Source organism: Mytilus edulis, chromosome 8, assembly GCF_963676685.1.
Source record: "Mytilus edulis chromosome 8, xbMytEdul2.2, whole genome shotgun sequence".
Taxonomy (NCBI): domain Eukaryota; kingdom Metazoa; phylum Mollusca; class Bivalvia; order Mytilida; family Mytilidae; genus Mytilus; species Mytilus edulis.
The window spans coordinates 28,255,243-28,270,680 of NC_092351.1; the positions used below are offsets into that span (position 1 = coordinate 28,255,243).

General features: G+C 30.7%; 1 protein-coding gene across 24 annotated transcripts in view; it reads right to left on the minus strand.

The window, feature by feature from the left end:
* LOC139485267 (neurobeachin-like) overlaps nucleotides 1-15,438 on the minus strand; it is a 213,792-nt gene that overhangs the window by 159,523 nt on the left and 38,831 nt on the right. For 5 of the 24 annotated variants that reach the window (XM_071269578.1, XM_071269594.1, XM_071269575.1 and 2 more), the window contains 15 exons: nucleotides 13,050-13,230; nucleotides 12,505-12,686; nucleotides 12,045-12,152; nucleotides 11,103-11,256; nucleotides 10,370-10,411; nucleotides 8,335-8,574; nucleotides 7,852-7,884; nucleotides 6,358-6,504; nucleotides 5,444-5,803; nucleotides 3,697-3,823; nucleotides 3,223-3,331; nucleotides 2,576-2,742; nucleotides 1,624-1,745; nucleotides 832-972; nucleotides 150-286 (listed from right to left, as the gene is read on the minus strand). In XM_071269578.1, the coding sequence (XP_071125679.1) occupies nucleotides 150-286; nucleotides 832-972; nucleotides 1,624-1,745; nucleotides 2,576-2,742; nucleotides 3,223-3,331; nucleotides 3,697-3,823; nucleotides 5,444-5,803; nucleotides 6,358-6,504; nucleotides 7,852-7,884; nucleotides 8,335-8,574; nucleotides 10,370-10,411; nucleotides 11,103-11,256; nucleotides 12,045-12,152; nucleotides 12,505-12,686; nucleotides 13,050-13,230 (2,250 nt within the window). The remainder of the gene's footprint in view (nucleotides 1-149; nucleotides 287-831; nucleotides 973-1,623; nucleotides 1,746-2,575; nucleotides 2,743-3,222; nucleotides 3,332-3,696; nucleotides 3,824-5,443; nucleotides 5,804-6,357; nucleotides 6,505-7,851; nucleotides 7,885-8,334; nucleotides 8,575-10,369; nucleotides 10,412-11,102; nucleotides 11,257-12,044; nucleotides 12,153-12,504; nucleotides 12,687-13,049; nucleotides 13,231-15,438) is intronic. The other 19 variants (XM_071269590.1, XM_071269599.1, XM_071269585.1 and 16 more) reach the window with 10 other exon arrangements.

Sequence of the window (15,438 nt, forward strand, 5' to 3'; positions counted from 1 at the left end):
CAAAATGTTTTTTTTTTAAATTTTCCAGCTTCATCTGTAGTCTTGATATTGAACATGTCTTGTCTGTTTTTAACACATAACATAAAACATAGATATACCACCTGTAATTATGTGACATAAAACACATATATACCACCTGATTTGTTTACCTTAGGATCGTGTTTCTTGTTCTCTTCATTGTCTTCGTCAATCTCAAAGTAAAGCTCTGACTTTGTTATAGCCATAGTACCAGCTATAGCTACCCCCGGTGCTATCAGCTTACATGGGGTAGACAGAGCAACAGGACCTGTAAATAAATAAAAATTACCACTTTATTATTATTTGCATAAACTGAAGGATAAAACAATAAGATTGATAGATATATTGTAAAATTTATTAGGCTATTTCTTGTGTAAATTTACTTCTCAACTTTCTTATTTCCTATTTAAAATTTTTGTTATGTTTATGTAATTGGGATATAAAAAGAAACTGCATATCATTGCTTACTATTAAGTCATAAATTTTGCATGTTTTGTATCTTTTTCTATTTCAAGTAACCACATAAACATTACACGCTTATTTTAATGCTTAAAAGGTGGTACATAACACGACAGGGAGATAACTCTGTTTCAATCAGCTATAGGTTTTAATCACGTTCTACTGTTTAGGAAATATTAAGCCTTTCAATGATTAGTGTTTGTTAAACTGCTATAGATTCAATGGAATTTTTTCCGATAAATCTGTGGTCAAAGTTTTGACTATTTAATGATTAATTTTGAAGCTTTTTTCTAGGTCAACTTCATTCTCTTTTTTAATTTTATTTTACAGTCATTAGACAATTCCTCCACGTACCATTGAATTCCTGGTCCAGATCTCTCTCTTCCATCATCAGTTCTTCATCCGTATAATCAGGTTGTTGTTGTACCTTCTTCTGAGCTGATAGGTGGGCATGGAAAGCTTCTCTCGCCTGGTTTATTGCATCTTCTTCTGCTCCTAAAATGGTTATTGATTATATCATTACTTTATCAACATTCTTATGAACTATTACTTTACTCTTTTGTTTCAAAGATTTACTTTGATTTTTTTTTATAATTATCTTTCACCATTTCCTGGTTAGGTCTCTGTAACTGTGTAAGTGTTAAAGAAGTACATTTAATTTTCTCTTGAACTTATTCAAATACAGAGAAAGATGGATTTCCCTTTCTTACATGTTTGTAAATTACTTATTGTGGGTAGTTGTATAATTCCTACAATTTTGTATAAATAAAGTTAATTAAAAATTTTAAGGATGATTGGGGTTTAAATAAAGTCGCCTCCCAATAATTTAAATTTGGAACAACCCTCACTGAAAACCACCATAAAATAATCTTTTTCTTATTATATATATATATATTGTGGATTCATTTATTTTCGTGGATACCAATTTTCGTGGATTGAGGAAAACTTATATATTTGTGGATATTTAATTTCGTGGTTTTGGAGAAATCTGCATACAAGCCTATAGAAAATTTGGTATTCGTTGAAGATTTAATTTCGTGGTTCGTCTGTTCCCATGAAATCCACGAAAATTGGTATCCAATGAATAATAATGAATCCACAGTATATCACTTTTTATTAAATAAGATATTACAGTATACTAGTTACCATGTTCTATAGCTGCCTTTAGAGTAGCCTCAGGATGTGTGGATCCATGTGGATTCCTGATCATCCTCCTTCTTCTCCTCGAATCATCCTCCCATACATCTAACTTCCAAAAATCTGCAGGTCTGCAATGAAAATCATAAAATCTTAATACAGTCTGGTTTAAGTCTAGTTTTATAAGTACTTATCAAATCTGAATACAGTCTAGTTTTGGAATTATCATGTTTAATACATTACTGTAAATTCAGAAATTATTGCAAGTTTTATAATTGCAACTAATAAAACTTGGTGAGTATCTTAATGATAAGAACTTGTATTCCGATAACTGAACTATAGAGATTTAAGCAGATATTTTTAAATTGAAAAAGTGGCAATAATTAAAATTGCATTTTTGTTAACTCTCGAATAATTGCCATTATAAAAGCACGCAATAATTTCTGAATTTACAGTTGCTCACAATCAATATGTTCCGATTGTAATATATCACCTGGGAGTGACAATATGAACTTTTTTTGTTGAGTGAGCCAAGCGAAAGAGATAAAAAAAAAAAAAACTTCATATTGTGTCGAGGTGCAGATAATTTACAATATCAATAAGCAGATAACCTGATAATCGATTAATCGGGCTGTTATTGCATCTTTTGGAAGTGTTTTCTTAGTTTCACCAGTAACAGGAAGATGACTTGATAAGTTCGGGTCAAACTTATCAACGTTGGTTCCAACATGATGACGTCGCTGATATGTCCAGGTCAAAGTAATTAAGTCCAGGTCAAAGAAGTTTAGTCAAGGTCAAAGTAATTAAGGCCAGGTCAATGTATTTGATGTCACAAATTAAAGCAGTGATACACAATTCTACTAAGAGCTTAGCAGAGTGATATAGACAGCCAGACAACCGATAACATATTAAATAGTCTACCTAAAATGTTTGTCAGCTGTTTTAAACATAAGTAACTTACTTTTCACAAGGATCACCCCAAGCTCCATGTTTATTGGTAAGTATATATAGAATTTTGTCCTTCAGTTTAACAGCTATCTGGTGATCTCTTCTCTTTGCAGATTTAATCAAATGATCACAAAGTTTTTCTTCTTCCTTTCTATCTAACATGGTTTGGGCACACAAAGACTAAAAAAAAATTATCAAGGTGTCAGACAAATTACATAAATTGTCTTTTATCTTCTATTGGTTCATAATAATTCATGGGATAAAACATTCTGTGGATGTCATGGCAAAGGTGAATCACAAATTCAAAAGTTGAATGAGTGACAAATTTCTATAAGCTTGACTAAGGCAAAAATATGATATCATATAACCACGAAAAAATAATTTTCCTCAATCCACAAATAGTGAATCCACAAAATCAGGCAAAGGATGCATTTGTAAAAGGTAACCTTATTTACCAGATGAAAAAAAAACTCAACTTAAAAAAAATCTTCTACAAAACATGTTTCGTCAACCATTATAAATCCACTAAACATGTATTTGATTAGTCTGTTATAAATCTAAAATGAACACAAGCCAAAGTGCTTCTCCTGTTCCCTATATATTGACCTGTTTTGCAAGTGTACTAGTTATAGATGCAGTAGATTCTCAATCATTTCTAACCTCAAATTCAGCATGTTTCTGGACATCTTCTGCCCTCATTCTATTCAATATGAATTCAGCTTCATTTGCAACTCTAACTATATGGTCCCTAGTAGCATGTGCTAACAATCTGAAAAAAATAAATCAACCAATTAAGTAGGGTTATAAACAAAATGATTCAAATAAAATTTAATACATTGGAGCATTCAGAAGTGATGTTCTTCATAGAATATTCAGTATAAATCTACTTTTAAGGATTCCATCAATAAAAACTACCTATATACAGAAATTTTTTTTTTTTTTAAAGTAAGATCCATTTTATTTAGTTTATTTCAAAAGAACAAATTGAAAGCTTTCTGTATAACAAGGTAAACAAACTGGCTTTGCATAACCTTAACTTTTCAGAACATTATATAGATACATAAAAGGTTTTAGTTAATGCCAAAATGAATACAATACTTCCATTTCGCTCACTAACGTGTCACCATGACTTACCTCCCCTCATTGACTAGTTCTATAAAGGCAAGTCCAGCATGTTTCTGTAGAGAGTTCTGCCACTCTTGTGAACACAGTAACATAACAAGCTCTACTACAGAGGTGCTCTGTTTTAATGTGACTAGACCTGAAGAAAAAAATGCATTTATCAAATATGATATACACAATGGATTCAATAAATTAACATTTGTTTTACAATCGAATATAAAAATTAACACTTTAAGTAAAGTCAGAACAGACACCCCACCCAACAAATTACATTTGCTCCACTTTAACATCTTTAATCAGGATTTTATTCATATGTGTACACACTGTGAAAAAAAGTAAATATGTAAGCAGAAGGTATAAATTATATAACACTTTATAGTATACACATCGTAGTAATTTTTTCTACCATATTTAGTCATGTATAGTCTGCATATTTTTTTTACCTTAAATATGTAGTTTGTACAAGGGATGTGGATTATACACAACTATAGATGATTTTTCGATTTTTATAAAAAAAAAAATAATTTAAAAAATAAAATTTCATATCGTTTTTTCTTCATTAATGAATGTTGGAGACGTTTATTATATTTATTTCATTTATTCTTGTTCTTTTTTAACTTTTGTCTTCAAAATTGATTATTCAAAGTAAAGGTGTGACATCCTGTATGAGTAATCAATAAGAGGGGTAGTTAAGGATTAAGTAAGGGTGTGTAGCAATTAAATAATGATGTCAACTTTTGACAGGAATTAAATATGGCAGCAGTCTTTTTGCGCCAATTACTGTTTTTCAGGGGTATCATTTGCTCCAAATTTTGTTTTCCAAATATATCAATTGTGCCAATTTTCGGAACTCATTTGCGTCAATTTACCTGTACACATATATATCATGAATATTAATGATTAATATATATTTATTCTTTTTTTTTGGCTTAAAAAGTATCATAATTATGTTTGGAGATATTTAACCATGGAGATGAGTATCTGGAGAGAAATGATTTAAACTGCAGTAGACAGTCAATGCACAGATTTTTTTGCTGATAATGTTTTAGCCATATGTTGATTACACAGTGCTTTGTTCCCACCATTCGTATGGGCTTTATTATCATTAGGAATTATTATGAACTGTTTTATGCATTCCAACCTTCAATGTTTGTGTTTTTGGACAATAAAGTGAAGTTACATGTTACTTCATACATTAAATTGGGAAGTACCAATGCAGCTGCAGTAAGAAGAAGATATGTTTCAGAAAATGAAACATTTGTTGTATAATCTGCCGGTTCCAAGTCCAAATAAAGGAGTAGGGAAGTCATTTTTCTTCTAATTGGCGCGATCGTATGTTTTATTTTTGGCGCAAATGATACCATGTAATTTTAAAACATGTGGCGCAAACGTAGCATTTGAGAAAAAAGTTGTGGCGCAAAATTACATGGATAAATAGGTGCCTTTCAATGGATTTTTACAGTGAACTAGACTTATAAAAAAAAAATTAAAATTTTTTTTTTCTCGATTTTAAGGGGATAAAAAGACATAACTGTGTACTATACACGGCCAAAGTTAATTGAATTAACTGTAAAAAAATTGTTTTCAACAAATCAGCCTGAAATCATAACCTATAAAAGATCATGATGATTCATTCCCCTACATACTTGTCACTATTTTTGTTATAGTATCAACAGAATCATAAAATAGTCCAATTAAGGAAGTCTTATTTCATTCTACTTTTTTGTGTATATTTAACCAGTAAACAACAAATATTTACCTCCAATAAGTAATTCTTGTCCATGTGATCCAATAAGTGTCTTTGACAAAAATGGAGCAAAATCAACAAAAATTTCTCTCAACAATGGAGCGACTGATCCTAATGCTTTCTCCAATCTTTCAGTGAGTGAACCAGTATCTCCACCAGGCATAGGTAGATTCTCCACAGGGCCAGGTATCTTACTCCTACTCAGCTGGAGTTTTAGACTGGGTCTGTTGTGCCTGACACCATGTGTTCCTGCAGAGATAGCAGAGATGGGCTGTGGCTCAGGTTCTCCAGAACCATCCCATTCTAACTCTTGCTCCTGTTCTGTAGATGTGGCTGAGGTATCATTTACTGATGTATCTTGGTCTTCTACACCTGTCAAACAGAATATGGTAATTCAAATTTTTTTTTCTAGTGTTAATTTTGTACCTAAAACTCCATGGTAATTTCAACAAAAGAGAGTTGAAATGAGTGTGTTATATCTGTTCATTACAGCATAGGCTTGACTGGATGGGCACCTGTGATGTGGTTTGTTTGATTTATAGTAGAATTAAACCAAAACTTTAAAATTGGGATTCATTTGTTTCTCTACTTAAACTATTGGTGTCTTCATTTGAACTTTATATGTTCTATTATTAGTCAGGAACATTGATAGAAATAAGCTATTTATATAAAATTTCTGTGGTTTTGCAGAACAATATTTGGTTAAAATGTAAATGTATCTTACATTTAGTGACTATAAGACAGACAATATTGTTGATGTCAACCTTCTATCATAAAGTATGAAAACAGCTAATGCAGTTTTATTAATTGCCGTAAATGAAATCCCCTCCTTGTGTGTGTAAGTTAAATGTACAAGGACCTGTATTAAATAATTCACTACCAATCAATACTCAAAACTAATAATAAAACAATATTTTAAATCCTACCATTTTCTTTTACATCAGTTTTATCTTCTCCTTCTGTCTGACCTCCTTCAGCTGCCCCTCTGTCTTCCTCCTTCTCTGTCTCCTGGTCATCTGATTGGTCTATAGATTCATGACTCTGATCTGCACTCGGAGATTCAGTTTCTTCATCTGAAAAATTGTCAAAGGTTTTTACTATTGAAATTGTAAATTTCTTAAAATCAAGGGGACTGAGAATTAGAGACATTTTGTTTGACTGCAATTTTACTTATTTTCTTTATTCATTGGACCACAGTTTTTATCTTTCTGTTTGCTAGACAACATTTAAAAAAGTTCTGGTACTCTAATGCTATTATAATAATATTTTATTCAACCATTTGATCATATTCCTTGAAAACAACATGAGAAACTTTTTCCTATATAATTTTACTGTGTTTGGCTAGAATACTGTTAAATGAAGAAGAATTTTCAAGACAATGGTTTACGGTGACTCTCATGATTTGCTTAAACCTCCATACACGCAATGACTTGAATTTCTATTGTCCTATATATATGTTTGGCAAAAAATAAAATAGAATGTTAGGCTTGACACAGCAGCAGTTAGCAGAACATTTTCCATTGATGTAGTTTAAATAGGAGTTATTCCCTGGCATGCTGGAGGGCAAACTGTTTGATTTTCTTATTTGACCATCCAAATTGTTGTCTTCTTTGCCTTGCAACTTTGCAGGAAAGCGAAATAACAAACTAAAATTACATCAATGGGAATCTAATCATCAGAATTTCAAGCTTTGGATAATTTTTTTTTACAGCATACATAAAATAATGTATAAGTGAATGATGATCTTCACATGCAATGTCAGAATGTTATCCTCGTTTTTAGTGAATGAAACATTTATAATAATTTATATTCTAAAATTGTGAATTACAAATTGGTATGCAAATTATTTGATTGATATAATTGGACAGAACAAATATAGCATGTTGGTGCACCAAAAAAAGAGGATAGCCAGGGGAGGCAATTCATGCAGGCTTTATAAATGACAACATCAAAACATACTTAATTGGAATTATTTTCAGATGAATGTTCTCTACTTATATAAGTTCATCTTCTCAAAGTGACTATTTTGATATCAATGTTAAGTCTCTTTATTAAGTAGGAATAATGATTCAAACACATGCATACCTGGGTATTCTATTTTGTCTATACAACAAACATTTATCCAGCATTAATTAAACAAAACATAAGGCAAACATAAACAAGGTTGCTTCAAACCAAATAAAAATCAAAACAAGAAACAAGCACATGCATACTTAACATAACACAAAATACTTCAGTTGTGGGAGATATCATACTAAATAAATTGTAAAAAATGTAATTTAATTGATATTCCAGGGTTTTTTAAAAATGGTTAAGGTATGACAATACAAAGGTTTATGATAAAGGATGCAAGGATGTTATGACACTGAATGAAGGAGAGGATAATGTTGATACATTTAGTATGAAATCTTAATAACAACCTTTTTTCTTACTTTCTGAAGGTTTAACAACAGCTGCAACATAAAAATATAAAAGAAATGCTGTATACTGCCAACAAACTGTTTAATAAGCACAACAAGCTTACAATTTTTCTTTGTACATTTATTTTTTTTCAATGTTTAAAGCAACCATCACATTACACATTTTAAAGCATATAAATGTTGTTGATCAGAACAAAATAAGTATACAAGAAAGAGATAAAACAATTTAAAATCTGGTGTAGGTTACTATACATATGACATGTTAAAAAGTCACTGAATTGTATTTTTTAAATAGATAATGATTGTAACTGAAATAGTTCACGAGTTTTTACTCTTTACTATATTAAGTATTTTATTCTACTGTTGGATATTGTATGTAGACCTATAAATGACTTTCTGATACTTTTTCCATTGGTTTACTGTCTCTACGATGTATACCCCACATCCCTTTTTATTAATATCCACTTCAAAAATAGTATATACCTGTTGTATCATTAATATGAATATCAGCTTTAATCTTTGTTTTCTCATGTGGCTCCTCAGTTTTATCCTCTGATTCTGTATCTTTTTCTGGAGTTGTCTCCCCTATCTGATCATCCTTTTCTGGAGTTGTGTCCCCTGTCTGCTCATCCTTAACTTCCTCTTCCTGTTCACTTTCATCAGTTTCTTCCTCTTCTTCATCATCTTCTTCTTCTTCCTCTTCATCATCTCCATTTTCATCCCCTAGCATGAAAATATTAAAGAAAATTAATTACTGTTAATCTCAAATAATATTTTGGTCTACTCACATTTCAAAATGTCTACTGTCAGCAATAATTTTTAAAACATTCACAATGTTTTCCTGCTTTGAAAAAAATTACCATGTTTATTGAAATTTGGGAAAAATTTGTATTTGAAAAATTGATCAAGAGTTATTTATTTGCTTGAATGCATTCTTTACTTGATTACCTTACTGTCAACATAAGTTAACCAAGTTGAATAAACCAAAATTAGTTTTATATTGACAAATAATAATTATCTTAAGAAGCCAAGAATAACTCTTTTATGGTCTTATTTTTTAGTGTTTTAATATGAAAATTTAGGAACACACAAAATGTGCATTATAAACAAAAATAACATAAATAAAAATACACATAAAGACGAGGAAATAAAAATTAGCAAGAAACTATTGCAGAAATGTCACCTGTGTCAAAGAAAATGCAAATGTCAAAGAAAAAGATAAATGATAGAGACAAGAATAAATCATAAGTGAAATTAACCAGCACATGTTTTTCTACATCTGGAAAAAGTAAAAAGATGGTTAAAATAAGAGATTATATGAAACAACATCTGACAACAAATGTTAACCTTCAGCCCTCTTATCTAAATTTTCATTCATATTATCATGCTCCAAATTAGAATCGGTCTTTTCTTCATTTTCAACCACTAAATCCCCAGCAGCCATGCTGGCTAGAACACTTCCATCTTCAGTAACTTCAAGGTCACTTTTAACAGAGATACTGGATAAGGTTGATGAGGATTCCTTTGTTTGAAGGTCAGGGTCAGTTGGTGATTTATTGTCTGTTTTTCCCAGAAGTCCAGTTTTTGGAGAATCACCATTTGGGGGGTTTAAAAGAGGACGCAAGTTTTGAAGGAGTCCAGTAGCTGAGGAATAGGAAATTAAATTCAATCAGCACAATTTTCAATAACTCACAAGAAAGTAAAAAGAATAAAGCCAAATACTATAATTAATGCATTAAAAGCTATAAACTGATCTGATTACTGACTAGTATATACATGCTATATATGTAAAATAAACAACATTCAGTTTCCAAGACTAAATATCATTTAATTTTCATAGATTTAAAATGAGACAAGATTTGTAAGAGAAGCTCAAAGCAGAAATCCTTAAGAAATTATTCATCTTCTCTCCTTAAAGTTTTCTTTACATGATGCAAAATATAACAACTTCATTTGACTTCTATAAATCTTTTTCACGTAATATGATCCCTGTATAGACTAACATTCAAAAATGTGCAAAAATATCAATTTTGGTGATTCAATAAAGATATCTGAGTATCAATAAATATGTGAACAACAACTTGCATTGTACACTGAAAATAATATATGAGCTGGTGTACAACACATTATGTTTACATACATTTATATGTTCACTGAGCTGCAAAATCAGGTCAAAACTGTAACTTGACATGTCTTTTCAAAAGTTCTTTTAAACATAATGATCTATGTGTAACTAGTATCAAGAAAACCACTTAACACAAAGACAGACAAACAGATGGAAATACAGACTCACAAACTTGAAAAACATAATGAGCCCAATTATTCAAAATGTAGCATAAAAATATCTTTCAAAAATATATATAGAAGTCACATTATCAGTAGTGATATCTGAAAAAATGATGAGACATTCTAGCATAGTTATTGGTTTGCACACCTAGCATGTAATATCTTTAAATATCTGACAAGCTGTACTTTCCTTGTATTAGTATATCCTCATCCTAATATACTTTAAAATTACCTTTTCTTTCCATACTTGCCAGCTTCTCAATTTCCATGAGCACTAAGTTATTAAAAGTAACCAATAACAGAATTTTCAGTACATGAAATTATTTAATATCATATTTTGTCATATTTTTCTGTTGTTACTGCAGAAATATATCACTACAGTAACTTCTACATTCACAATACCTATTTATTCAAATTTTAACATGCCAATGACAGTATGTTTAAAGAACCTAGTAATATAATGTTTTAGAACACTGTTAACAATTCTCTAGGAATTTATTTAAATTGTTTCCAAATCTTTTAGTATTTTTTGCTAATTTAGAAAGTAATTTTATCAAAAGCATACACAAAATGTTGTGATTGGTTAAAACCATAATGGAAATTCTACGAAAGATGTGATGTTATTTTTCATTTTGAAATTTTTCATTGTTCTATACATTCTAAATCAGGAAATTGTGAGTTGTAAAAATCAAAGTTATCCAATAAAAAAAATTTTAAAAGGGTAAATCAACCAATTTAATTTAGTCGTCAAGTATTTGACCTCAGCAATTTTGATTGCACTTCAAAGTTGTTTTTATCTTTTTTTTGTATAAAAAGAGCTCTGATAAGAATCTATTCTGAATGAATCACTTGAACTAAAATGTACTTACAAATCACTTCTGCTGACAATATTAATAATCTTTTTAACTTAAAATATTTCCATATCTTAACTAACTTGCACTAACTGATTGTCAAGTTTGACTTACCAGATTGAGAAGTAAAAGACTGTCTGTGTGTACTTGAAGTGGGCGTGGCAGCAGGACTGGGTGGTTCTAGGATATCTCGGTACTTGGACACCATTAACACGGAGGTGAAGTATACAATAGCCAATGCTAGGAACTGTGCTTGTTTAGTTTCCTCCTTGTTAAATAGACACACTTACTAGTAAAATGATCAATTAAATATGTTTCTTGTTTATTTTAATATAGATTAGACATTTGTTTTCCTGTTTGAATGGTTTTACACTCGTCATTCTTAAGGCCCTTTATAGCATGTTATGTGAGCCAAGGTTTCTTATTGAACACCGTACTTTGACCTACAATGTTTTTTTCACAATTTATGAATTGGATGGAGAGATGTCTCCTTTGACATTCATACCACATCTTCTTATATCTACTTATACACTTAAAAGATGTTTCCCAAAATGCTACTCCATGAGTTATTTTGTAGTAATGAAATCAGTCAATATTAGTACATTCTGTCTTTTACCCAAATTTTCAGTTGATCAATTTCCCTGACTAGGTTCAAATTAAACTGAATTATGTTGAGAAAACTTAATCCTCTGTCAATCATTATCCTTATTTCTAATAGCATGGTACAACAAAATACCACCATAGCAATGTATTAGTGCTACTTTACATGACTGTGAGAGGTAAATCACAGACAATGTTTTATTTTGAAATGTTCCTCACAAATGTTACAACTGATTTCTGGTAAAATCATTTGAAATTATATTTGTGAACCTGTACACATAAATTCTATCAAATGACATACTTCTTATTTTGTCTAATTTAATCAAGAAATGAATTGTTGTAATCTTTTATTTATTTCCTGGAATAATTTCTAGTGTATTACTGGACTTCTAATTTCAAATATCGTATCAAAGTTATCATTTTGACAAAGGAAAGACAACTCTAATCAGAACTCACCACATCTCTATAAACAACAGCTCTTAGTCTGTTAATATCCATGTCTTGTAGAAGTCTATCATAATCCTTTATTGGTGATACATTCTCATTCAGATTCTCAACAATGTTCTGAAAAAGAAAAAAAAATATTTATTTTCTTTGAGCGAAACAATCTCATTCAGCCTCAATGTTCTCTATAAAAGTAAAATATATTTGGTAGCTGATAATATATTCTTATTCAGAAACTATACTACATGATCAAATGTTAAACAAGTCCAATAATAGTTATTTCTAAATCTTGTATTGGTCTTGATTTTAAAAATTATGAAAACAATGAATTTAGTGTCTTCCATTTTGGGTAATTTTCGATATATCTTTATGTTCAAATAAGGTAACTCTTCCTTTGCATGCATGTAATATTTGCCACTGAATAAAAGGCAACCAACATTTAATAAAACATGTATAAAATTTGTTTGCTTACCTTTTCTGTAGGATGTGATGCCATGATCAGAGCTTGTATGGGGTCAACACCATTAACAACCTGGCTCTGACCTCTCATGGATCCTGACCTTGACCTTTCTGAAGGTGTTGAGGCACTAGTTGGAGTCTTTGGGGCCTGTCTGTGTCGACATTCTAAACAATTTCTAACTGTTGATGTGCATACTGAAAGAAGTTTAAGATGCATTTTATTCTTCACAAACACACAAAATTTTAATACAAATACTCCTGTATATATATATAAATATTGACATATAACTTACGTCAGAGAGAAATCAACATTCTGCACACTTTGATTGATTTTTTAACTTCAAAAAATTTCAAATACAAAATAAAAGATGTTTTTTGTCTGTTTTGTACGGTTCTTATATCAACTCAATTTTAAAACAGTTATTGATTTTTTCAACATGAAATAGGTGAACATATACATTTGTATATTGATATTCATTTGCAAAAGGTCGATTTTTATCTGACCCAGCTAATATAATATTTAAATGCATGTTGAGTGTATATGACAGAAAATCTTACCTAATCTAAGGCACTGCCTCAGAATCCCGCCTGTTGGCATATTCTTCTCTTGTTCTAACTCAGCAAAGTTTGTAGAACTGGCAAATACTAAGATATCTGTCATGTTCATCACACGGTTCAGTATAGATACAGCTTGTTCTATAGATAAACCTTGGGTAGGTTCTAATAACTCTACTTCTCCCTACAAAAATAAAACACAAGTTTACAAACTTAAAATTGTATGAAAGGATAACATAAGCTTCATTTTAGTTTAATGGTTAATACAATACTGTGAATTCATTTATTTTTCGTGGGTACCAATTTTCATGGATTGACGAAAACTGACACTCTCGTAGACATTTAAGGTTTTGCCCAAGTATGCATACTAGCTAATGGAAAATTTAAAATTCGTTGAACATTTAATTTTGTGGTCAACCTGTACCCACGAAATCCACGAAATTTGGTATCCAACGAATAATAATGAATCCACAGTATTGAAGAAGTCATCATTGGTCATAGCATTAAAGAATTCATATATTTATACTGGTTACATTCAACTTTAAAATATGTTTTATACAAATATATCTTAAGACTGTAAAATATATCTTGTAATCTGTGTATAAACAACCTTTAAAGGAATATTCTTTTGGGTTCTAATAATCTGTTATCACCAATTATACTTGTAAATCCTTTATTTCAAGGGCTGCAGGATAAAAAGTTTTGTCCAACTTTGACAAACATATAATCAAAGAGCAGAATGCTCTGAGGGATACAATTGCCATAGTTTTCATTGACACATGTATAGCAGTTCTGCCAACTTTTCATTAAGCAAATGCTTGAGATTTGGCCAAAATTATAAAGATTAAAGAGGAAAACAATGGATTCAATGATACTGCCGCAAAAAAAGCATGAACATGCATGAGTCTCACGCATTTTTGGCAGCCCTGGTACAGCTGGATAGTATTATTTTCAAAACAAATTCAACTGCATATGCAAAATGTAATAATCTGAATAGTCATTCAACTTTAAAAATAGCCAATCCCGGATACAAGTGTATGAGCAATGTACTTATTGTGTTTTATTTTTGTACTATAAATTCCCAGTTTACTTTCCACAGCAGTCACTGAGAGTGAGAAAAGGTACATTTTTATTTCACTTTGTATCTTATCACTGTTAATTCTAGGAGGAACCCCATTTCTAACTCTTTAAATATTATTTTCCTTTGGGTCAGTGGGCATGACTCCTTTCCGTACACACTCTCTGTTTAAATTGAGATCGTTCTTAACATAATACGACATTTATCGACATCTAACGAGTTAATTTTTCTTTTAATATTGTTGTATTGTATTTCGATTTTGACAGAAAATACTTCCGGAAGTGAGACAACTCGAAACGTTAATATGGAAGACTCCATTTTGGCTGAAGGGGTGTAAACCTTTCCGAAGTGGACATTTATTTTAATTTAAATGATGCATATGATTTAAAATTATGCAACAACAATAACCCTCAATTGAGACAGACATAGAAAGAATCCCACGAGTTTCAAATTAATCAATGAAGTAGGGAATCCAGAGCAACCACTCAATCTGATACCCCTTGAAATCAAGAAAACTATACGCATGCGCATTAATACATAAACAAACCCGCGACATGTGGTTTGAAACAAGAACGTTTATTAAATGATATGATGAATGGTTCTCCATTTCTTTATGAGAGTACAGTATCAAATATTAGTTTCATAACGGTAAAATATAAAAAAAACTCCACTTCAATTCTTATATATGACAGAAATAGAATTATTGGAATTCAGAGAACCCCCGCATTTATCAAAACTGGGGGATTCCCTCTGACGTGTTTCTAAATTTATAAAAACACTAAATATAAATACTGCTTAATTCTGATTTTCCATGTTGTTAAAAACATGCGTATAAGTCAAGGGAAATATCAAACATGAAGATTATGAGAAGAACATTACAGGAAAGTTGTTTATGTTCAATCCTTTTGCTTGTTTTTACCTTTTAAAGCAAGACAATCATAAGAATCTGAGATGTTGCTGAATGTTTACAATAAAATGGCTGACATGAGGGAATGCAGCAATGAGTCAACGGTAAAAGTCTACAGATTGCTTGAAAGCAATCGTATCCCAAAAATAGCAATCTAATAAACATCATACACTGAATCTACCAATCTTTTTTAATACAGCTAACAAAATAATTATCAATCATGTAATGACTGCAGGAAAATACAACAAGTGTGCTTTATTTTGTAACACTGTGAATTAAAGGAATACACCAACATGTTGAATGTATTCACAACTCAAGTAATCTGGAACCTGCCAAAAGATCTAAGTGCTTGCTCTATTGGGAATTGCTGAAGTTCAAATGATATCCTTTTAATTTAAACTTGTGTT